Below are 26194 nucleotides of genomic sequence, written 5' to 3'. Positions count from 1 at the left end.
GCACCTGGCTTCTGAGGTCATGCTGACTGGACACCTCAGATCTACAGCTGCATGCTTTCAGAAGAAATCATGGTCTCCTCTGTGTCAGCAGACCAAGTCTAGCTACGAAGAGTGCCAGGTAAATAAAAAGGAGCCAGTCACGTCACTTGACAAAAGGAATCCCTTCAGCTTCTAGCTGAAGCAACATCTGTTGGATGAACTTTAAAAATAGACACCAGAAAGGCACAAACTATTGGGTATAAGACAGGCTCAAGGATGTTTTGTAGCAAAGAGGGAATACAGCCAATATTCTGTAATAACTGTAAACAGAAAGTAACCTTTAAAAATTGTATAAAATTTTTTAATTAAAAAAAAAAAAAAGACAGGACTTCCCCAGTGGTCCAGTGGTTAAGACTCTGCTTCCATTGGACGGAGCACAGGTTCGATCCCTGGTTGGGGAACTAAGACCCCACATGCCTCAAAGCACAGCCAAACGTAATTAAACACAGAGTGAAGATATAAAAAATAAAAGAAGTAAATAAATAAAAAGACACCAAAATCCAGGGACCTGCATACACTTTGCACTTTCTCTCCCAACACTTTGTACTTTCTCTCCCAACACTTTGCACTTTCTCTCCCAACTCCCCACATGCCTCAAAGCACAGCCGAAAGTAATTAAATACAGGGTGAAGATATAAAAAATAAAACAAGTTAATAAATAAAAAGACACCAAAATCCAGGGACCTGCATACACTTTGCACTTTCTCTCCCAACACTTTGCACTTTCTCTCTCAACTCAAGTTGAGCGCAAGGTTCTTATTTAGCTGTCCCTTTCTCACCTCCAAAGTACCAATGGTCATAACTGCCACCCTTAAAAGGGCTTTCTGGATGGGGTGGGGAGAGAAGTTTTTACATGGTGTTCTGGTGAGTCAGCAAACTATCCATTTTTCTTGTCATGAACAGCTTCTGTAACCTACACAGCAGTGAGATGGTCTAAGGAATAGATAAAAAAAAAAAAACAAAAACCTAAAGACATTTCTTGCTGTGCAAAAGCTTACACAAGCAGGTGGGGAGAGTAAGACTAACATATAAAACGACAAGTTAATTCAAAAACTGTCAAAGCATGCACCTGTGTTTCTTTAAAAGTTCTAAAGATAGACATGAACCATGGTGCCCTGATATCATTGTGGATCTTTTAAGATCTCCTTCTAGAGTGGTGCTCCTTTGGCTTAGGCTACCTGGAGACTGGGCATATCTGCCTTACATCCTACAGACCTCAGAACATAAAAGTACCTAAGAAAACATCCCCAGGAGATGCTCAGAAATTGATGCTACCTGGGGGAGAAGTGGCTCATGCATCTCATGTGGTCTCTGTATCAGGCAGAAATGGAGACTGGCATTTATTTAAACCGTGGGTGTGAGAAAAGCAAGATCTCTCCTTTGAGTTAGACCATAGTTTCTGAAATTTAATAATGGGTGTGGGGAAAATGAAGCAGCGTCATGCATTTCCTGAAATGATTTGTAAAGAGTCATGGGATCTAAGAGTACTCAGACTTTTCAAATGACTGAGAAACTACATTTCATGTCTACAGACTTGAACTCTGAACACTTAGGGTCATAATAAGAGGAAGGGGGAGGCAGATGGTTAGAAAAAAAAAAAAAAAGGCATTGTAGGTCAATTAAAAAAGCACCAGAGGAAAAACAAGTGACTCTAGGAGAACAGGTAGAAGTCTTTCCTTAATGAATAAGATAAATGGGGAGAGGAGAGTGGGCAGAGAGCTTTAGAAAAGCCCAGGGAGGAAATTCCCTGGGGATCTAGTGATTGCAGCTCTGTGCTTCCACTGAAAGGATGCGAATTCCATCTCCGGTTGAGGAACTAAGATCCTGCATGCCACTGAGCCAAAAAATAAAACAAATTTAGAAAAAGAAAAAGAAAAAAAGAACAGGGAAAGGTACATATGGAAACTCAGGAGTTGCTGTGAACAGGTCCCCTTTGGTAAACACTCTGGTTAGACACCTTTCGCACCTTTCAGGTGTGAAACGGGGACTGCTTCCGGAGAACTGCTCGCAACAGGGCACACCTTGGATACGGTGTTCAACTTCACGCAGAGATGGGAGGAAACCAGCCAATGGGGCCAAGCCCAAACCAGCACACAAGTGGCTCCTTCCTGTCTGTGCTGCCAGCGGGCTGCTGGGTGATGTGGCAGGACAGTGGCCAGTGGTTTCGGCCCAAGCCATGCGCCCCCAGGGAGCACCTGCTATACTAGGAGACCATCACTAGAAGAGCATCATATTCCCACCCCTTCTCCTCTACCCACTTCCCCCTCAACGGCACTCAAATTAGGCTGGAAAAACCCCAAATATTTCTTCAGAAAACTGGGGTATTTAACATGAATTGCATAGACAGTTCTCCTGAAGATTTTGCCTCTCCGTTGCAACCAAAGTCAATAATCTCAATGGAGGGAGGCAGATTTACAATTTCCTATCCTAGACTGTTTCTGTCGTATTACTATCATTCATAATACAAATAGATGCATCATTCTCATTCATTCATTCACATTTCCTAACATTTATACTAAATGCTAAATGTTAAGTTCCCTGTCTTCTCTAATAACCCTGCCAATAACTAAGTGGACATTTAGAATGTGCTTTCCCACTCACTTCCGGTTCTCTTGACCAAGAAGAAACATGGTCCAAAAACAGGCTTCTTGGGGTGCAAAAGGAACCCTGGACGGGGGGGCTCTGGCGCTAACTGTGCAATCAAACACCAATGATTCCCCCTCTCTGACTGTCGCTGTGGTCAGGTGTAACACGAGAATGGATGGTCTTTAAGATGTTTTCCGAAGATAAAATGCTATGATTCTAACCACTTGAAAAATTGGGTACCCTACTACACTCAGTCCTTGCTGGAGATGGTAGCTCACCAGAAATTACTGAAGCCCTCCTGGGCTGATCCGGGGCGGCTGGGAGAGGGGAGCTGACACTCAGGGTGCTTCTCATAGCGCAGCTTGTGACCCATGTCAGCAAAGAAGACCTCAAAAGCAGGATTCTGACCTCCCTCCTTGTCCCCAGTCGGGGTTCTCTCCAACTGGCCAAGGTGGCCAGAATCACTTGGCAGAAAACCAACCCAACCGATTCACAGAGCTTAAGACTGAAATTTGAAACTCCACTCAATGCTCTGATGGTGACCTAAATGGGAAGGCTATCCGGAAAAGAGGAGATATACGTATAGCTGATTCACTTTGCTGTGAGGTAGACACTAACACAACACTGTAAAACCACTACACACCAATTAAAAAAAAAAAAGACTGAAATTTGACCAAAAAAGCAGCAATCTGTTTGGATAAAACCAGATGCCTCACAGGGTACACCAGCCACTAGGAGTTAATACAAACAATGCAAGGAGAGGGGCTCCATGAATCTCCACGAATCTTAAGAGACGATAGTGGAAGAGAGAATGAGAAATGATACAGTCTAAGACATCACCACCTCTAACAAAATATTAAAAGAAAAACCAGAAGGAAGCTAAGACAAGGTAAAAAGAGGTGTCTTTTCAGAATCACCAATCTGGGGCTGGAAGGAACTCATCACTGTCCTACAGAAAATGAGGGAATTTCCTTACTTCAAAGAAAAACCTAATAGAAGAAATGAGAGGGCATACCACATGTCACAGCTAACCTGGTCTCAGCCTCAGCATATCTAAGGCCTCAGAGTAAAGGCAATAGAGGAAAGGGAACTAGTCACAAACAGGTAGGACCAGAATCTGAGAAATGACAGGGATGTGGTATTGGCCAGGGGACGTGACCTTAGTTCAAATCACAATATTGAAGTGAATGCAGTAAATTCAAGTTCAATTCGGGCTATTAACATTCAGGGGGGGTGAGCTTATAGCAGTTGGGGTGTCATAGAAGGTCCCCAGGCATGGTGGATCCTTTTGCCGGATAGATGATGCTATTATCTGTGGTTCTAAGACCTGTCTCCCATCACTCACTCATTCATTCATTCAGAAAATATTTATTGAGCACCTACTCTGGTACTCTGCTAGGTTCTAGAGACATGAATGGTGAATAAAGAGTCTGCATGCCCTCAACAGAGTTTACAATCTGGTGGGAGAAACTGACATTAATCAACTAATCATATAACTGTGATAAAGTGCTAAAAAGGAGATGTTCTTGGCATTGTAAGAATGTGCCATGAGGGACTCCAGCCATGCCTGGGAGCCAGGAAAGGCTTCTCTAATGATGCAATGATTAAGCCAAGAACTGAAGGGCAAGCAGAAGTCCAGAGGATACTCAGGTGGGGTTAAAAGGGCTGCAGGCTAAGCAAACAGCATATACCCAGTTCCGGAGACAGAGGTAGTACAGTTTCTTTTTTGAAGAGGTGAGAAAGCCAGTGTGGTTGGATGACTGACAAAAGGTTCAAAACAGTTTGAGAAGAGGGTGGAAAACAGGCAGGAAGGACCCAGGCTATGCAGAACCTGTCGGACCACGCAAGAGGTGTTGGTTAGTCTTTATACTAAGAGCGGTGGAAGGTCATGGGGGTGTTTTTAAGTACAAGGTGACATCATCAGATACGTACCTTTTTAAATCTCCCTCTCACAACATCACAATAGAAACAGGGCAGAAGTCCAGCCCAGGACTGGGAAGGGCGTGTAGGGAAAACAGCAGCTGAAATGGAGGCCAGGGTGGAGTTCAGGAGCTGCACCCCGGGAACCAGGAAGCAGCCAGAGGCATACAGCTGCCTCTGCATGTGGCCCAACCAGAGGGATGAACGCCTGAGAGGCCTGGGCTGGAGCAGGTTGGCTCTGGGTGGGCGAGGGGAGCCCCAGGTCAAGGGCCTGGGGCCTGCAGCTGTGATCTGGGCAGGCTCCACCTCATACCTTCTGGTTCAGGGGTAAAGCCTGGGCCTCTGTACCTGTAACAAGTTCCACAGGAGATGCTAACAGATGCCAGAGTTGGAGAACAATGGGCATGATTTTTACTGATGACAGTTAGAAAGGAAAATTACCCAACACTACTTGATTTAATCTTCCCTATCAAGAAGAACAATCTCCAAACAGAACGAGCAGAACAAACATGCTTAAGAGGAAATGAAGGCCCAAGACAGGTGAGGAGATAAGAGAGAGCAACCTACTGCTTTAAATGAATTCAAGTGTCTGCTCCAAGATGAATTATGCCCCACAGTATTGCAAGAATGTATGGAGACTGGCAGATAAAGGGCTTTATGTGACAGAGCAGGGTCTGCAAAGTTCTTTATATTAAGGAAAGCATGTCTTCCTGGAACTCTGTTCACTCCTAATCTTAGGTTTACTACCTGGGATTCCTTGTCCATATGACAGTTATTAAATTATTTGAAGATAATGCCTTTAAAGTTTACTACATAACTGTACTTTTACATTATTTCACCCCATCGACCTTTTCTGGAGATGGCATTGCTATTGGTAAAATCTAAATTGCAACTAGCATTTTGGAATCATTGCTTGCAGCCCACTAAAAACACTGGAGTCACTTTTGACAGCCTGTGTACAATCAGCGCTTCACACTTGATCCCCAAAGTGAGTATCAGAAAGCGGGATGGGTTCACTAAAAACTTGTTTCCCAGGATTACTTGAGCAATAGATTAAGGGAAAGGTCCTCTGTCTGCTGTGCATCTTGACCTCAGCAAGATACATACCTTACCTCTAATGGGATGTACAGGTACTTAAAAGGCCCACCAGAAAGTGATCATTGACATGGGTCATGGTCAGCCTTGAAAGAGGAACACAGTAGTATATTCGAGGGCTTGACAATCCTAGTTACATTCAGCATCTTTAGCAAAGTCTTGAAGGGTGAAAAGCAACTTTCCTAAGCTTCACGATGAGATGAAATTGGGAGGAAGAGTCAACATAGTGGATGAAGAATCAGAGCTATAACATAACTCTTCGAGACGGAAAGAGGAGGTGAAAGTGACACAGTGAAACCCGCAGAGAACAAACGTGCGGTGCTGCAGTCGGTCAACTCCCAGACAGGCCCGAGGGAGCTGCCTCGAACGCAGCAAGCCTTCTCCACAGCCTGCAAACCACAGTGTGATGGGGTGACGAAGAGCCAACACAGTCCTGGGATGTATTAACAGAGCACACGTGAACCCCTACCCCCAGATAAGACAGTGCTAGAGAGTTGTGCTTTTTCAAGGTGGAGTCAGCCCAGAACCCTGGAGGAGACAGAGCAAGCTGTAGGACCTCCATCTGTCACAGGAGGAATGGTTAAGGGACAGCCAACAGCTCCCATCTACCCTCAGCCTCTCCCTGGGACGTCTACTTCCCACCTGAACTGAAGCTTGGTTTTCTTCCCATCCTTCCTCCTAACCTCTCCCCTGGGCCGCTGCTCATTCTCCAAGGCCACAAGATGACCCAAATCCCCTTCAGAAATTCTTCTGTCTTTCCTCTAACCTACCAACCTCCAGAACCTTCCCAGACATTGGTAAGAGGTCCCACATCTTTCTTGTTTCCCTGACTTGCACCAAGTCCTACGGAGTTTCACGAGAAATTGCCATTCCCACCGACCATCCACCACGGCAGAGCCCACTTCTATTCACAAACTGCAACCCCTGCAGGAGACAATCATAACTTTGCTGACTGGCTCTTCCTCGCATCTCTGTCCTTACTTGGGTCCTCAGCCATGCTCCAAGCCATTTTCCTTTCCCCGCCCACTCACCTTGCTGACAGCCCCAAAGGTGCACTGTTCTCCTAACCTTTTCCCTACATCCTCCCCACCTGAAACCACCTTGTCAGACTTCACCCTCCCAGGACACTGACTTATAATTTCAGCCCTGAGAGTTCCAGAACCTCGTGATGCCTCAGTTTTCTTATGTGTGAAAGAGGGTTCACAATACTGAGTCTGCAGTGAAATCTGTCATTTAAAGACTATTACAGCCAACTGTTTTCAAACAGCTAAAAAACCAAGTCCTTATCAAAATAAACAAAGCCTTGGAAAGAATCTGATGGTCTTCCCTGGGAATAGTGCCATACAATTTTATTCCTGGAATACTTCTGCATATATTAAAATAAAAAAGAATGGAATGAAAATACTTTTCAAACTGATAACATCTGTAATATGTTGTTGCTATTAATATTACATAGTACAGTATACTCTGACTCTGAAGCCCTGGGTACCCATCCACAATTCAACATCAAAATACACCATCAGAGCGTCCTATAACTGCATACATGACTTGCCCCTCTCCTGGGTTAGTCCAGGAAGTTGAATATGTCATTATTAGACTCCTGTTCTGATCATTCTGCTCAGAATCCATTGCAAAAGGCAAAAAGGGGAAAGAAGGGTCCCTAGGCAACGAGTAACACCAATACATGTATGTACACATATGGACATATATGTAAAGCTCAAGCTAAAAAGAGAAAGATGGTGCTTTGGGAACAAAGGAGAGAAAGAAACCCAGACTTCCTCTGGGCACAGTCCTGAAGTCAGGCTAGAGATGGAACAGTCTTAGGGAAGGAGAGAGTGAGGTCTTATCAGAGATGGGTTCTCCTTATCACAACTAGGTAGTAACTGAGCATCATGTATTCCAGACAGGAGGAAATTACAATGACAAGATTCTGGAACGCAAAAACTTGATTTTTCTTGGAACATTACCCCTCTCATCTTTTTGTAAAAGCATAATAAAGCCAGAGCATCTTCATCTAAAAAGGGAATTTCAACCAACAGAAATCCAGGGACTTTTAAGCAGCTCATCTATGGATGATGTCAACAGCTGTGGGGACAACATGGCACACTGATGGCCAGCCCCTCACAGGGTCATACTGAGCCTTATCCTTCAAAGCCAGCACAAGCTGGACCTGAACTCCACTTTTCCTAATACTCGTGTTCACTCACAGGACTTATGCTGTTTCTTCATGATGATTGTAATGGGCAACCTCCTCTAAAGAGCTTTCCTGCTCACACGTGTGCATGGTCACAGCAAATTTTCCTGGCTATTCTGCCCACAAGATCTCCAAGGAAGGAGGCAGGACAAGACTCCACAGTAACCTCAGAAATGAAAGCTCAGCACCACCCAAGTGAAAGCATGGTACTTCCAACCACCTGTGTTGAGTGTGGTGATTTCAGTTCCTTAAGACAAAAGAAGCCTCTAGGTGAGCAGGACCACAGCGGTCAAAAAGCAGGAGCGAGACCTCAGAGGACTCCCACTCCCCACATCCTACAGTTCTCACCCGCAGTCACGCTTCCTGCTCGGCTACGGTCACTGTGCCCGCCGTGGGCTCACCCTCCTCACACTCAGAGCCACAGCCCCACCCACTTCACCTCCACCTCCTTTCACACCAAAGAATCGAGGGGCCACTGAGCACTCGACTAGGACACTGTGCTCCCCAGTGTCTAAAAGGCCCGCTAATAAATGTTCCAGTGCAAGCCCAGCAGGCTGAGGGCTAAGACAGCCAAATATCAACACAGGCAAAACCCAGCTGGCGGGGATTCTCCTTCATTTTTTTAATTAATAAAATTTATTTTACTTCTACTTTTATTGGAGGATAGTTGCTTTACAATGTTGTGTTAGTTTCTGCTGTACGACACAGTGGATCAGCGCTACGTATACACATATCCCCTCTTTTTGTGGATTCCCTTCCGCTCTAGGTTACCACAGAGCACTGAGTAGATCTCCCTTGCTCTACAGTAGGTTCTCATGAGTCATCTGTTTTATACTTAGGACCTGTAGTGTATATATGTCAATCCCAATCTCCCAATCCATCCCATCCCCACCTTTCCGCCTTGGTATCCGTACGTTCGTTCTCTTCATCTGTCTCTATTTCTTGGATCCTCTTAATGCTTAAAGGAGCGTGTTTGCCAAGGAGGGGAACACAGAATCAGACTGAAGTTGGGCAGAAATGACTTCGCTTCAGTCAAGGTAACCGTCAATAAGACCACATCATTCTACATGATGTCTGCCACGTCGTTTTTTTCCAGATACCCCTAAAAAGGTTACCTTGAGTATAAGTTCATATATAACTGTCCATTAACTATCAAAAACAATTATGCTGTCTTTTAAAAGCATAATTCAGATACTCATAATGCATCATTTTTATGAATGTTTTGTCCCTGAGGGTCCTAAAAAATATCCAAGGGGGGAAGAAAAAGACGTTGGTCCCTTAGGACATGTGTCAGATTGTCAGCAGCCTGCCCAACTCAATGGCCATGATGCTGGTTGCCCACTAAGAGTCTGGAACTCAAAGTCAACTAAACTAGCTCCAAAAGCCTAGAGAAACACATTTCTTGAAGAGTCCTTTTCCTCTACCTGCAAAAAATCCTACTTTTCACAACTGCTTTAAGGCTTCAGTAAGAACTTTGTGTAAAACTAGTCTGTAAATGGTAAACAGCTGCACAAATAAAAGCCTGAAATGGGAGGAAACAGGGACAGGAGAGAAGTTCACTTCAGCCTCCCAAAGATGCTGGAGGTTGAGTGCGTAGGACCGTCCAGCCATGTGGATCTTGCCCTAATTCCTGTATTAACGACTCACTAGAGTGTAAATGGGACTCTGAGCAAGTTATCTAGCCTCTCAGACCCTCAGTTTTCACATCACCACCTAGCTCATAGACCCGTTGTGAGAAATGCCTGCTACCCCATATACAGTAGTCACGGCAGTACTGTTAGTACACAGCAGCTAATAGCAAGCCACTCAAATAGGTACTAGAAAAAAGATCTGGGCCAGAATAGTAACAGGTCACCCTTCCTGAAGAAGTCAAACACCTGCTCATTCATTCTTCACCAAACCTAAAGTCGCCAAGCAGTGGGCACCACCAAAGACAGTGGGGACACAGAGATCAGTAAAACATAGCCCTGCACTTGGGAAATTCAAAGTCTGATGGAGGAGATGGACACGTACACAAAGAATCGTCACCATGTCCAACAGTGGTCTGGAGCATTGGACTTGACTTGGGTAGGGTGGAAGAGGCCTGACAGAGGTGCCAGCGTTTGATCTGAGTTCTGAAGAAAGAGGAGAAGTGCAACCAGTCTTAATTCCCTCCCAGGCTCCTGCTGCTGTTTCCTGAATGATGACCCTGCTCCTGCCTCTGCTCCCTTAGGACCCGTGCTTCTCACAGCAGCCAAAGTGAGCTCTGAAACACAGGTGAATAAAATAGATGACTAATGAGAACCTACTGGGAACTCTGCTCAGTGTTCTGTGGTGACCCAAATGGGAAGGGAATCCAAAAAAGAGATACATGTATACATATAGCTGATTCACTGTGCTGTACAATAGAAACTAACGCAACATTTTGTAAAGCAATTATATGCCAACAAATTGTTTTTAATGTGAATTAGATAATGTCATTTGCCTGCTTCACATCTTTCAATAATGCCCTTCTGTGCTCAGAACAGAACCCACTTTCCTGAACAGGGCCTGGAAGACTCTCCGTTATCCAGCCACCGCCCACTCCCCTCGTTCACTCCATCCACCTGCCGGGACCTTCCTGTCCCCTGAACGCACCACACTTGCAGCTCCCTGAGAGATTTGGCCTGAGTTCCCCTTGGCCAGAAATTCCGTCCTCAAAGCTCTCCAAAGAGCCTTTTCCCCACTTTCCAATCAAAATTAGCTTCTGCCCTGGTCTCTCTCTCATCCTCCTTTCATTTTCCCAAAGCTTTTACTATTATCTGAAATTATCTTGCATGAATGCTTGACCCAATTGCTGACTATATGTCACCAAAACACAAGCCCCTGGTGAAGAGAAACTAGACTATCTTGTTCCCTTACATCCCTGTCTTGCAAACAGAAAGCACTCAATAACTACTTTTTGGAGGAATGAAGAACAGCATGGCAGAATGCCCACCTCAAAGGTTAGATGGATTTCCCAGTCCACCAGGGGCTGAGTCAGCTTTTTATTCCTTCTAGATGCAGTTTACCCATCCAGAGAGCATTTTGAGCTTAAAAACAGTGCTTATGGGGAATTCCCTGGTGGTCCAGTGGTTAGGACTCGGCGCTTTCACTGCCAAGGGCCTGGGTTCAATCCCTGGTCAGGGAACTAAGATCCCACAAGCTGCATGGCGTGGCAGAAATAAACAAATAAATAAAAAATAGTGCTTATCATGAGCAATATCTCCTGACACGGTTATCACCACCATTATCACCACATTCTGAATCAAAAGAAGTGGATATTTTTGACAGACTAGGTGTTTCCTAGCACCCAGAGACAGGCAACCTATGTCTGAAAGATTTTAAAAAACAAACAAAAAAAGAGGTGCAGAGGAAGCAACTTCCTCAGGAAACCATGGGGAGGCCCTGGGCCCTCAGGCAGAACGACAGCCATTTAAGACCTGGACAGGGACAGGCCAGACCAGCGCTGCAAAGAAGCCGGCCCACTGCACGGTAGGACCCTGAGCCCCAGGAACCGCAAGAGACACTAACATGAAACACTGAAGGCTTAGGACTTCCTCAATCTATAATTCCTAATTTCATGTCGCTCTTCTGGGAGTTCAATTTGCCTTTTATGCTGACAAGTGGGAGAACTCATAGTGATTATACAACCATGATCACTATTAAGAAAACAGATTCTTCTTAAAAGACTCTAACAACACACAAGCTCCGAAGGCCATTTTAAAGGCATCAGTCATTAGCAAAATATCATTAGTAAACAGTTAAGGATCAAATTGGGCTTCCCTGATGGCTTAGTGTTAAAGAGTCTACCTGCAATGCAGGAGACACAGGTTCGATCCCAGGGTTGGGAAAATCCCCTAGAGAAGGAAATGAAAACCCAACACAGTATTCTTGTTTGGAAAATCCCATGGACAAAAGAGCCTGGTGGGCTACAGTCAATGGGGTCACGAGAGTCAGACATGACTTAGCAACTAAACCACTACCAAGGATCAGAATACAAAAATCACACATTTAAAGAACCGAGGGATTGCCAACTCATAGAACATCTATTTTTCTTATATGTATCGTATTAGCCATCATAGTCCTTCCAAATCACATATTAACACATTTATATATGTGTACATATGGTTCTACACACACACACACGGAATCTAAAGGTTCCTAGAAAGACAAAAGGACAGCTATTATGACCCTTAATCACTAATATAAAATCCACCACTTAAACAAACTACTGCAAATAAAAAATAAGCTATGAAGATATATTGTACCGCACAGTGCAGCCAATATTTTATAATAACTATAAACAGAGTATAATCTATAAAATTTTTAAATCACTATATTATACATCTGAAACTAATATAATACTATAAATCAACTATACATCAATAAAAATTTAAATCAATAAAAAATTAAAAAGTCCACTACTTTAAATGCATCAGCACCTATAGCCACAAGCTTCAAATTCACAGGTTAGTGTGAATTTCACGCTGGCATTTTTATCAAGGACCCATGTCTAGTGAATACACTAACCTGACTCCTACATTTCAACATTTGGAGATTTATTTAAATCTAACACATGACTCTTCTTCACAGAGTTCTAAGGATCTTCCCTAATACAGGTATCTGTTTCTCTTCAGTGCTTAGATATTTTATTTTTATAGTTCTATATTATATTAAACATATATACTCAGGCATACCCAAATTTTCAGACTAATATAGACCCACGGAAACATAAGTAAATATCCAAGAAGATATATATCTAATATAAGCAGGAGAGAAGCAGAGGCAGGTCATTTTGTTTATAAACAATTATGCTTACAAACCATTAAGGACACTCAAAACCTAACTGCTACAGACAGAAACTAACCCTTTGAAATGATCCGAGTTTATCATACTTTTTGTTCTGAATCATTTTCCCTCTCATCTGGTCCCTCTGCCAACAATAGTAACTAGATGATCTATGAGTTCCTTGCTGCTCTCAATACTGTGATAGCAAATTAAAGATGTACAATGATTAGCACACTTTATCATCACCATGACATAAAAGCAATCAGACTAGTCCTACAGTAAGATCTGCCCAAGCCAGATAGGATCAAAAAAAGAAAAAGAGTTGGGAGTCTTAATGCACCAAATGTGAATGATTAGTCTGTAATGTGATGCTGATGTTCATTTTTAAGAAGAAAAGTAAAGCAAGAAGCACACTGGAATGCATGAAGAGAAATGTCACATGAAGACCAGGAGCTCAACGGGAATGGGCGGGGGTGGGGGTGGGATTCTGTCTGCCCAAGGAGCCGCTCCTTGGTCTTGGCTTGTAACCACCAATCAAGACTTCCTGTTAGCCCTGGGCAGTTTTCAAGCACACTTAATGAAATAGTTATACATGTAAGAAACTTAAGCCCAAATTTGAGCCGGTAACACTAATTTTCTAATAGTGAGGGTGTGATGTTATCCCCCACACCACCTGGACACAATATAGAGAAACTTACAACACACATTCTCCCAGAGAGCATGGTATAACCATCCCACCTCTGCTCAGACTGACATCACTATGGAGAACAGCATCCGTAGAGACTTCCCCCAAGCTTTATCCCCAAGTTAGTGAATATTGGTATTTGCTTTTTATGAAAAAGAAAAAAAAAAAAAAGAAGAAGAAGAAGGTCAGTATCTTCAAGTGTCGATCTCTTTCATCGTAAGCCATTTCCCAGCTCCAGGAGTTGTGAAGTGAACGCGTCTCATCTGGAAGCCCCTCACCCCCAGCCTGCCGGAGTCTGCGCAAGTGAGACCTAGGAGTCTGTCTTACCTGTAATCTGACTCTGTCCTTGTGGATTAAAAGGACTTGGTGCAGAGTTCAGGGAGGGCCGTGGGTTCTGAGGCGGGACACCTACTCTCATACTGGGATGAGGAATGCGCCCTAAATCACTGAGGCGATCAGAGAACAAACTAGGTTTAGAGTCATCAAGCTTCTGTCTGTGCCCTGGAAATAGCAAATCATAAAATAAAAGCATATTAATTAGCTGAACAATTGACCATGCTAAATAGATACGTGAACATACATACTGGGGGGAGGGAGGGGTAAGCCAAGGAATTTGCAATACTGATCTTTATAATGAAGCATCTGTATAATGTCTTCCATTTCAAAGGGCTTTGTAAACATCATTCCGTGGTTAGTGTCCCTGGCTTGGTTCTGAATGGAGAGCTGAGGGGTCCAGAGGGGTGACTCGGGGCTAAGTGTCAGTGGTGAGGTCTGGACACCAGAGCCCAAAGGGACTCTCTGGGCGCCCCCTCTGGCCTCTTGGTGAGGCTGGGAAGGGTGACCGTGTCCGGGACTGTGTTTGCTCATTTCAAGAAGGAGGAAACATCCCAGAAAGTTGAGTCTATGCATGGAACACATACTGGGCCGCACTTGGGGCAGAGACAGAGACAAACACATTTGTCAAAGGGACATTTCCGTGATGACCATAAGTGACTTTGCCTTTTTTATGTTACAACTGTACCTTATGGTGACTCCCTTCTGAAAAATGAAAACTCAAACTGAGAACCCCTTTAAGAGGGAAACAAAAACAGGCAGGGAAACTCAAATTCTCAAGAGGAATGTGGCTATTTTGTGATATGCCAAAGCCTGAAAGCGTATAATAAACTATGTTTAATCAGAGAGAATGGTTTTTTATTTTAAATCGAGTACTGTGGTTCTGTAAGAGAAATTGAAAAATAGCCTTTGGGTTACCATGGGAATGTGAGAATCCATTATTTTGAAAAAACAACAACAAAAAAAACTTTGCTTTGCCTCTCTTCTAGTTTATTCCAGTATAAAATCCAAGGGAATTCTAGATATTAAAGAACTATGCAAACTGAAATACAACCAAGATACTAAGACTTTTAAAAAATCATCCAATCATTCTTAGCAAAGAGTATAGTATTGCCTTGGTGCAGGTATTAACAGGAAAACATCTGAATCTTGGTGCAATATTAGTTTAGTATAAATCTGTAGAGTGGGACTGTGGTGAACAAGTACCATTATGTCTACTGGCTAAACAGAAATACATTTCATATTCTGCACCAGCGAAGCCCTAGTATGTTACCCCAATAGTTTAGTAAAATGTTAAGTAACTGAAGCTAATTCAAAGAAGAGCCATTTAAGATGATGACTAGAATAAGAATTTGCAGGAAACAATTAAGGGCATTAGGAGTACTATCCATAATAAAATAAACCTTGAAGGAGCCATTGAGAATGGGAAGGTCGATTCTACAAGTAGCAAGAACACCTCCTCACCCACTTAGTATAGGACAAGAGAGATATATCAGGACAGGGTTAAGCCCAGCATTAGAATTTCCCAACTATAAGCTGTCCTCCTAAGACAAATTCCTTATTTTATTTGCCCCCAAATGTATTTTCCTGTCTCCTTTTTCATTGCCTACCCAGCCCAAAGAAAACAGACAGGAAGCCAAGGCCTGGTAATAGGAGTGTAGCTGCCTCCACAGCCAAACATGTTCCAACTAAGGCCCATTAACTGAAATGCACCCACCACCCTATGTCCTGCCAGTGTTAAGTCTGGGGCGAGCTACAACTGAGGGGCCGAGACTGGGAGAAAATGATGAGGACAAACTAGGAAAGCTCATTGTTTACTGATGGCTGTTTTCCCCACCATTTATGACATTTTATCCAGATTACAAATAGATAGTAGAAATCTAAAGGACCTTCGTGTGTGTCAGTCGCTCAGTCATGTCCGAGTCTTTGTGACCCCACGGACGGTAGCCTGCCAGAAATCCTCTGTCCATGGGATTTCCCAGGCAAGAATACTGGAGTAGGTTGCCATTTCCTTCTCCAGGGAATCTTTCCAGTCTAGAGATCGAACCTGGGTCTCCTGCATTGCAGGTGGATTCTTTACCGTGTGAGCCAAAGGACCTTCAAAGACTATCCAAAATCACTTCCAGGCCCCAGAAAGAAAAGTGCTCACAGATGAAGTGACCGAGGCCTACAGAGATAAAACAACTAGCCCGTGGATCTCAGCTATTGACCACCTCCTGCTGGATCAGGATGCAGTTCAGGTCCTAGCAGACCAAGTTTTCTATACATTGCATGGCACCATCCATGTTGGATCCCAGCATCTCCCTTCCTCTCTCAGCTGCTACAAAGGACTGAAAAAAATTCAGATTGCCCGTATAAAGGACCTGAGGACTAAGCCCTGCAAGGCGTCAGGCTGGTTTTCAAGACAAGCAGAAGCACGGATTCATTTACAAAGTTAATAGCTCACCCATTACCCTAAATAAACTTCCATCAGTACACTTTGCTGTGTCTTACAAGGTTCATGATTCGAGAATTACATAGTACTCATCACACTTAGATCCATGGATTCTGTTGTTCATACACATATCCAAAAAAAAGTATTGGTGTGGTGTCAATACAGCTGTAAACATTAACAAGAAAGCTTATGGAATTGTCTCTGGAAGTTATTTTTTTAATAGGATATTTTGGGAATAGCAGATTCCCTGAGGGTTGAAGGGAGGGCTCCATGATCTCACATGGTTCCTCTATATAGTGGGGCTTTATGGGGGCCACAGTCACAAGAAAAGTTAATGAGCTCTGCCTCTGCTTTCTACAGACCTTTCATTAGGTTTTCATGGAGACCATATGTGGGGGCTTTCCCAGTGGCTCAGATGGTAAAGAACCTGCCTGCCAATGCAGGAAAGGCCAAAGACAAGGGATCAATCCCTGGGTCAGGAAGATCCTCTGGAGAAGGAAATGGCAACTTGCTCCAGTGTTCTTGCCTGGAGAATTCCATAGACAGAGGAGCCTGGAGAGTTACAATCCACAGGGTTGCAGAGAGTCAGACACGACTGAGCATGCATGCCACGCATGGAGACCGTATAAGACATGAACTCAGTACACAGGTGTGTGAGGACACATTTATTTCCTCTGGTGCTTCAGGGCAGTGATAGGGGGTAGTAAGCAAGAATCAAGGACTTTGAGGAGCACAAGCGTGTGTGAGAAGTTTAAGAGCAGGTGCTATCTGAAAAGCCTCAATGACCTTTTGGAAATGATCCTCAAAGAGGAGCGACCAAGTATCTGCAGACACCCTATAGTAATTTGGGGAACGTCTATCTGTAGTTGCATCTGTACAGAAAACCCTGCATTTTTCCTTCTAGAATGTCTGCCCCCTCACAGCCACCACCACGACCACAACAGAATCCTTGCAGGAGAATGAAGAGCAGAAGCCAAATGGTGCTTCATCTTTCAACCATGACAAGTACCTGTTACCACCAAACCACATCAGGGTGACACTTGAATGACAGGCTGAAAGAAGAGGTACTTAAATCCTCAGCACCCAAGACATCCCTTCAGAAATCGAGGACTCAGAGGAAAAAGGGTACACTGACTTAAATCAAGGACAGATACTCTGCCATGGTACTGAGAGAACCAAATGTCATCTGAAGGGCCAAAGGAAGGCTTCCCTGGTGGTCCAGTGGTTAAGACTCTGCACTTACACTGCAGCGGGTGTGAGCTGGATTCCTGGTTGGAGAACGAAGATCCCACATGCCACATGGTATGGCCAAAAAATAATAAAAATTATTTTTAAAAAGATAAAGGACCAAAGAGTGGATCTTCCAAGCAGGAGGAAGCTATGAAGAATGGATAACTGCTGTCTTGTATCGGTTGCTATTGCTGCTGGTAGTGGCTCAGTGGTAAAGAATCTGCCTGCAACATAGGAGACTTGGATCTGATCCCTGGGTCAGGAAGATCCCCTTGAGAAGGAAATGGCAACCCAGTCCAATATTCTTGCCTGGAAAATTCAATGGACAGGGGAGCCTGGCAGGCTATAGTCCATGGGGTCACAAAGAGTCACATACAACTGAGAGACTGAACAGCAATAGCAGCAACAGGAAGCTTTGAAAAATATGGATGTCCATATCAGCTCAATTACATGCAGGGCTCTGGAAGAGGAGCCTGGGGAAGTTATTCTTTAAAAGCTCATCACGTAGTCCATCGTGCAGCCGATGTAGAAAGCCACAGCCCAGGATGATCCCACAGCCCCATGAGCTCAAGACCACCAACTCACTCCAATGCCTTCCCCCATTGCTGGGGTGAACCTTGGACTCTATCCAAAGATGCAGGTTTGTGCATCCCTCTGTCTACTTGACTCTCCCCTGAAGCATTTCAAAGGTATCTTAAATGCAGTGTATTTAAGACAAGAATCTTGATTATTTTCTCCAAGAAATCCTGTTCCTCCCTAAGAGCCCCCATCTCAGTAAATGGCACCAGCCACTCCGTCCCTTAAGCCAAAAACCTTGACACCTTCCTGGACTTCCCCTTACCCCTCACTCCCCGCATTCAGTCCATCATCGAGTCGCCATTCCCATCTTGAGAGTCTACCTTGAATCTATTCAGTTCTCTCATTTCCACCAGCACAGCCCTGGCTCAGGACCCCATCAGGTCTCTCTGGGCATCTGCCATCGTCTCCTTCCAGTGTCCCATCCCAGGACCTCTCCATTTTCTGCTTAAAGAAATCATGCATCTGAAATGCTCTCCCTTGATTCTCTACACAGCCCACTCTTTCTCATCTCTTAGACCTCAAGGTGAACACCACCTCCTATGAAGGGTGCCTGGCTACCAGACCCAGAGTAGGCTCCCTCCTGCTAGAGGACACCCTGTTCAATTCCCTTGATGGCTGTCATCACAATCCGTAATCATCTCAAGCACTGATTCATCTCGAGACTGAGTCTCATGAAGACAAGTGCTCTGGCTTGTTTACAACTATATTCTCACAACCCAGTTTAATCCCCATCATATAGTAGGTGCTCAATAAATGTTTATCCAATGAATGAATGGTCTCCTCTTTTAGATAAATGTCTTGGTTTAGAGAACTTTTTCTGTCTCAGGATATTATATTACAACACTATCTTCCTCCCCCCCCACCGCCCTCAAAAAAAAGTCTTCCTTTTTTATTTGGAAATCGCATGAATCCAGTGGGCTAGGCTCCTTTTTTAGAGACCAGCCTTTATTGGTGCTTCCTAAGACACTTCCCTGAAGAACATTCATTTAAGTGAAAGCTTCCTCGCTTTCTGAAAATGTCCCATTTGCTCTTACTATAATTCTGTTTCTTTTTATTGGCACATAATTGCTTTACAATGTTGTGTTAGTTCCTGCCGTACAACGAAGTGAATCAGCTGTGTGTGTGTGTGTGTGTGTGTGAGTGTGTGTGTGTGCATCACCTCTCTCTTGGATCTCCATCCCATTCCCCACATCCCACCCCTCTAGGTCATCACAGAGCATCAAGCTGAGCTCTCTGTGCTATAGAGCAGCTTCCCAGTAGCTCTCTGTTTTACACATGGCAGTGTATATGCGTCAATACTACTCTCTCAGTTTGTCTCACCCTCCTCTCCCCCACCCCACTCCCCATTACGCCCATTCGTCACTATAATTCTTAAGCATTGCTGCAAGTCATTTACAATCACAGAGCTGAAAAGGACAAGAGAAATCATTTAGACTCAATTTTGGGGCAATGCACTTCTTTAATGGATGAGGACTGAGTCCCTGAGAGGAGAGATGACCTGCCCAAAATCGCATAGTTAGTGTCAGGATGAGAACTCAGGTCTTCTGACTGCTGGAGCAGGGCTCTTTTCCCTCTCATGGCCAACCAGCTTATTTTAGATTAAAATGGCACATCATCATTGACTCAAGGGAAATCAAGGTCAAAAATTAATATCAAATGGGAAAAAAAGGAGTTTTCAGAACAAATTTCTTTCAAAAAGTTTAGTGTGTTTGGCTGAATGTGACTTTTGTTGCAACAAACGCAGGAGCGCAAGAAAAAAGCGTGATGGAAAGGTCACAGCGTTCACACGTCTCTAGAGATGCATGAGGAACGATAAGTCATCAACCAATAGTCTAACGGCCCCGTTCTTCCCCGCCTGGCTCTTTCAGTCCAAGGGCGCGGCTCACCCCCAGCGAAAGTTGGTAATGTTGCCATTAGAACTTCTGCTTTAAAAATCATGCATCTGAAACTGGTCCATGAAGACTCTGAAACTGTGGTATGTGAACTATGAAAGCGAACATGCCATTCTGATGTGACCCATTCTGCCCATTTTTATAAAAGTCGATTGAGCCCGGTCAGAACCTCACACTCTCTGCACTGTATCCACAGCATGATGCGCTGCCTGGGCTACAGCGCCGTCTTGAAGGATGCCCAAGTGTACTGACAAAAGAGTGCCCCTTTCACAAGGGGCGTGCCACATCACAGCCTACCCATCCTCATGTGGCACTGCAGGGTTCATTTTGCTGGTCACTGGGGCGTGATGCTCCTCTCTTTACAGAAATACTTGAAATCGGTTTTAAGTACTCCTTGCTTGGGACTTCCCTCGTGGCCCAGTGGCTGAAACTCTGTGCTTCCAATTCAGGGGGCCCGGGTTCAATCCCTGGTCAGGGAACTAGATCCCACATGCCACAACTGAGAAACCAGCATGCTGCAGTGAAAATGGAAATCACATGTGCCCCAACTGAGATCTGGCGCAGCCAAATAAATTCTTTTTCCAAATAAAAGCACTCACTTCTTTTATTAGATATCTATCTACTTGCATCCTGGGTATCAGGAAGACACAATTTATAAATAAATGTTAACAGGCAGATCTGCACTAAAGCATCAATCAGGAACCAGTGCACATCCTTATTCAGGTCAGTTAGTCCAGCCAGTGTGTCCTGATCATCTACCATGCAAGTCTCACTGGGCATAGTAAGAGGAGGGGGAAGTAAACGTGTAAGAAAATGTCCTCGCCCTCAAGCAGAGCATAGTCTAGTAGGGAAGAAAGCAGAACAATAACGTATAACTGCAAAGGACTGTGAGGCAATCACTGAAACACTACAGTTTGGGGATCTATTGAAGAATTGTAAGTATGGACCATTTCAAAATATTAAGGAAGAGGTGGTTTTGGTAACTAAGTAAGAATACGCCTTTGGCTTTTAGAACAAATAATTATGGGTTAAATGTTCTGATGTTTGGTGTTTCCTGTAAAGTATTTCAGTAAAATAACAAATGAAGCAAATATGGCAAAATGCTATTCATTATAAAACAAGGTGACGGGTATCTGGGGTTTTATGAAATATAATTTCTTTTAATTTTTCATGGTAAAAAAATAACAAAATGCCATTGCAAGAGCAGTGGAGCAACTGGTGTTAAAGGAAAGGGGAAACCCTCACCGATGAGCTCATTATGTCCTCAAAAGTGGAGGAGGATTTCGATAAGCAGAGAAAGGAGAAAAGCTAGCTGGAGGACAAATGATAAAAACTGTCTGAACAGTTATTATATATTATATATTACATATAATATATTATATATAATACATTATATTATATTATATATGTTAATTATATATGTTAATTATATATATTAATTATATATAATATGTATTATATATAATATTATATATAATACATATAATATGTCTAAAAACTGACCCTGATAATAACTGTCCTGTGATCAAGACGGTGCTGAACATATATGTGATATTAACCCAAACAGAGGCAAACCACCTTCAAATCACTTGACATCTCTCGTTTCACAGCTATACATCCTTTTCAATGATGCAATATATATTTATATATGTTAATCTGTCCTTGTAAACAGATTATTCTACCCCTTGACCAATAAAGTGACACTTCAGAATCTGTGAGCCTCCCCGGCCATGCATTAGGCTTCCCTGGAGGAGAGGGAGTCTGGGGAGATGTGAGCTAATTTCGCTGCCAATAGATAAGTGACTGAATGAGATCTGGTCCAATATCCCAGGGCTCAAGCCACAGGATAGAATCATCTAAGAATTTTGAGACAATGACTTAGAGAGTAAAAAGGAAGTTGGGAGAGGACTTGCAGAGGGGAGAGAATTACCATTTTTCAGAGTTAATAGGTTATATGCAATAGGGATGCTATTCCACAGCAGTTCTGAGGAGGGGGGGACAAAAATGATGCCTTCAATCCTAATCTCTCTACCCTGAAAGTGATACATGATGGAGTGTTTGCAGAGAGGGGTTAGGGGACAGGTTGACTAAGTTTACTAATTTTTTTAACTTTTAACTTTTTATGCTATATTGAGGCCAATTAACAATGTTGTGATAGTTTCAGGTGGACAGCAAAGCTACTCAGTCATACAGATACATGTATCCATTCTCTCCCAAAGTCCCCTCCCATCCAGGCTGCCATATAACACTGAGCAGAGCTCTAGGTGCTATACAGCAGGTCCTTGTTGGTTATCTGTTTTAAATACAGCAGTGTGTATATGACCATCCCAAACTTCTTAACCATCTCCCTTCCACAACCACAAGTTCCTTCTCTGAATCTGTGAGTCTCTTTCTGTTTTTCACATTCATTTGTATCATTTCTTTTTGGATTCCACATATAAGGAATGCCATATGGTGTTTCTCCTTCTGTGTCTGACTTACTTCACTCAGTACGACAATCTCTAGGTCGGTCCATGCTGCTACAAATCAGGTGAACTAACTCTAAAGCCACAGTTCAATTCCAGATGAAATGGAACTTTACCTCAAAGGATAAGCCTTACTCCATCTGAGAGAGTTTGGTTTAGATGCTTTTCCACAAAAGCACCGTAACAGAGATGATGAGACAGACTCCAGGCAGTTCTTAGGGAAGCCATGCCAAGTTTGGGTCCAAACACTTTACTGAGGCTCTAGATTAAAAACCTTGAATTTCTGCATTCCTACATACATGTGAAAATGAAAATACTATTGAGAAAAGTGAAACTCTTCTCTGTTTACATTCAGATGACTACATTTCACTGGTGGTTTGTGAAAGTCTAAAAATTGAAGACCTGTAGCCTTGTCACGCTTGTAATGTTTAGACAAGCTCTTCACCTCTCCCTTACACACCTCCCCACCCTCTGCCGACGCCACTGCAAACAGTCCCAACCAAATTTCCCTGTTTCCATTAATATCACCATTTCCCAGTCTCCCAGGTTCAAAATCCAGCTGAGGTCTTTCCCAACTCTCTTTCCTTGACCCCAGCATCCATCCAGTCAAGCCCATGCCTATAATATCTGCAGCTCAAGTCCATCTACAGGGATGTGCCCCTAGGTTTCGTTTCTACTAGGACCACGCCTAACCTCTCACTTGTGGCTAAGACAAAACAGCAAGGACTGGTTGTTGCCATTCCCGTCTCCAGGGGATCTTCTCAACCTAGGGGTCAAACCTGGATCTCCTGCATTGGCAGGAGGATTCTTTACCACTGAGCCACCAGGGAAGACCCTGTATGATCACAGAAAGGGTTTAATGGAACTCTCTGAGCCGACTAAAAATGAAGAGATAGTTTTCATAATTCCTAAAGTCCTTTTAGTGCCTGAATCCTAACAGTGACATTACTTACCTGCTCCAACCCTTTCCACTGTCTTAAAGTGTCTACTGAATTAAGCTGAGCCCCTAAGCCTAGCAAACAAGGACATGGCCTGGAGAAGATGGTCTCTAGGTACCTTATTAAGCTCTCTTCCAATGGCTCCAACTGTACTGCTCCCAACCTAAGCTCTGTTCACACTGGAATCCTCACAGTTCTTCAAAGAGTCCCCGTGCCTTTGCCCAAGCTTCCTCCTCCACTTAGAATTGGCTCTCCTCAGCATCTACACTGGCCAAATCCCTTCCCAGCCTCAACCTGGTCATCACGCTGTTCCGGTCTTTTCTGTCTCGAGGGCTTTGGTGAGTCTTCTGGTTTCTATCATGGCAAACTGAAATCAGCTACAACTGCTTTTTGTCCACTGCATGTGGTTATGCTTAAGTGTCGTAGGCATTCAGTAAGCATTAACTCCCTGGTGCCTCAGACGGTAAAGAATCCGCCTGCAGTGCAGGAGACCCAGGTTCGATCTCTGGGTTGGGAAGATCCCCTGGAGAAGGAAATGGCAACCCACTCTGGTATTTCTGCCTGGAGCGTTCCATAGACAGAGGAGTCTGGTAGGCTACAGTCCATGGGGTTGCAAAAGAGTCAGACACAACTGAACGACTAACACTTTCACTCTTCCATGAATTTATCTAAAATTTAAAACCCTCATATCTTAGGTTCTCCTGGACTTGACTATGAACCTGAAGATGAGTATCATGTCTTATATCTAGCACTCTAGCACAGAACAGATACTTGTTGAATTAATTCATAAATGGGAACACTGATGTATTTAGAATTCTCTCTCCTTTTGTTCAGTAAAAGTCAGAGAGGAGAGGGGAAAAAAAGGCTGGTTATTGGGAAACATTTCCCACAGTTAAATTGATGAGTCTCTAATCTTTGCTGGGAAAGGCTGCTGAGTCATCTTTTTTCCTAAGACTATGCTGTCTGGTTCAGGTCAAAAACTATTTTGGGACTAGAATAATGAAACAGACTAAGGAACTGTTCGTGTTTAAGGCCTGGAGCTCCTCTGAGCCGCTGGAAATGAGCAACTGTGCCATGCGATGTGTGCATGGGGCCCCAGAGTGCACACAGGATGGCCTATGAGACAAGACAGCCCTGGACTACTGTTAGTGTTTGGCTTCAGACAGAGGACCACAGATCATAAACAAATCCCCTTCCAGGAGATTCTTCTCTGATGGCATTTCAAAAATGAACTAACAGAGCTTCCCTCTGAGGGCCCTTCTTAATCTATAAACCAATTTCTAAAGGAAAAAAAAAAATCATAATCACTACCACATATCTTCAAGGGCCCGCTTTCAAGCCCTTGAACATAGTCAGGCATGTAGAATTCAGAGTTCATCAGGAAAGAAGAGAAGAAGAACAATTTCACCCAAGAGAGGTCTGAAGCCTTCCAAGTCTCTTGGGTAAAAACATAATTATGGGAAGAAAAACATAATCTACTCAAGAGACATAATTACATAGTTAAGCCATAGACTACATAGAAATATTCTAGGAACTTCAGTTCATAGAAAAAAATGTTAAAAGCTGAATTTGCTTTATTTTAATAATAAGAGGCGCCAGTTTAGATCAGTGAGTAAAAAGTTCACTCTCCCAAACTTGCACTGAGTCATTTTTTTAAATATAATTAGATGCATGAGAGCGATCATTGAAGGACAGCCTCTTTCAAAACTGAAGGCTTCTAAAGGTTAAAGAATTCAAGACCGTCCGATACACACAAATGGGAGAACTGTGAGACATTAATCTGCGTGGACGTGAGTGCGAGTCCCTTTATAACTGTAGATTTGAGGCCAACTCCCATGGTCAAAGAGTAATCTATCTGGAAGAAAAGACAGTCACCCACCAGGGAACAGCCTCTAAACAACATATGCTTGGCGTGCAACCCTTTTTCTTGAAATAAAGGAGTCAAATAAGTTGAAATACCTAAAGAAAGAGAAATTTGTGGGAGGGAAGGAGAAAAAAGAACTTTAAAAATGTAAAGAAAGACCAGATGAAAACAAAATGGAAATATCTAAGAGGGGATGTAATATTTTTGAGGGCGGGGGAGACAGAACTCTACAGGGAGCCTGGCTGACTTCAGCACAGCCCCTCTGCTCTGTCCCAAGAGTCTCCAGTCTGCTCCTGCCTCTTCACCTCTCAGTTCTCCGGCACTTTCTTTCCACTTCCACCCCTGCTATCCTGGACTTTGTCTGCCTGTTGCTTCCAAGGAATGATCTCCACTTGTATTCCCATTCAAAGTCAGATGATATGAATTTGAATTTTGCAGAGCTGGCAGAGAATGTGGGTTTCACCAGATCACATTTTTTATTTTAGAAAAGGAATTGAGGGACTTTCCTAGTGGTCGGGGGGTGAGGACTTCAGGCTTCTACCACAGGGGACACCAGTTCAATCCCTGGTCAGGGAACTAAGATCCCACAAGTCGAAAGGTGCAGCCAGAAAAAAAAAAAAAAAAAGAGTGAGAGAGAAGAGAAAAAAGAAGGAATTGTTGCCCAGAAAACCCCAGTGACTTGTCTGAAGTCAAGGAAGCAGGTAGTGACCCTGACCTGCCTTGGTCCTCTTTTTGATACACCAGGCTGCCACACTAGGAAAGAAGAAGGAAAAAAAAAAGCTAAGGAAAAGAGACCTAGAAAGAACCAAAGAAGAAAAAGCAGTGAGACCCATAATTCAGATATTTTATTACATTATACCCTGTCTTATTGACTCAGTTTACGGCAACATATCTTGTTCTACTAATTACAACCCAATGTCCACAACTGTCCTTGGGCCATCAGAATCTGCAACGTTCCCTTCAGTTTCTGGGAAATGAACAAAAGATCTCTTTCTCTATGCCTACACGTTACTCCCCAAACTTGGTAAAACTTAAGTGTGTTAGTTCTGAAAACATTTCTTTTGCCTTCTTTGACTATAATATATTCTCACACACCACAGTTTTGTGTTACTGGCCTTTATAGAGACCCCCACTGAGAGATGTAAAGATTTT

General features: G+C 43.5%; 1 protein-coding gene across 13 annotated transcripts in view; it reads right to left on the bottom strand.

Moving 5' to 3' along the window:
• RUNX2 (RUNX family transcription factor 2) overlaps window positions 1-26194 on the bottom strand; it is a 351949-nt gene that overhangs the window by 165700 nt on the left and 160055 nt on the right. For 9 of the 13 annotated variants that reach the window (XM_086371919.1, XM_086371922.1, XM_086371920.1 and 6 more), the window contains one exon: window positions 13635-13808. The exons of the other annotated variants lie outside the window; for them this stretch is intronic. In XM_086371919.1, the coding sequence (XP_086228045.1) occupies window positions 13635-13808 (174 nt within the window). The remainder of the gene's footprint in view (window positions 1-13634; window positions 13809-26194) is intronic. 13 annotated transcript variants of the gene reach the window in all.

Source organism: Bos grunniens, chromosome 23 (genome assembly GCF_055505025.1).
Source record: "Bos grunniens cultivar Pamir isolate PY7600 chromosome 23, Bosgru_T2T1.0, whole genome shotgun sequence".
Lineage (NCBI taxonomy): Eukaryota > Metazoa > Chordata > Mammalia > Artiodactyla > Bovidae > Bos > Bos grunniens.
Note: the sequence above shows the minus strand (reverse complement) of the source record. Positions and strands in the feature narration are given on the sequence as shown.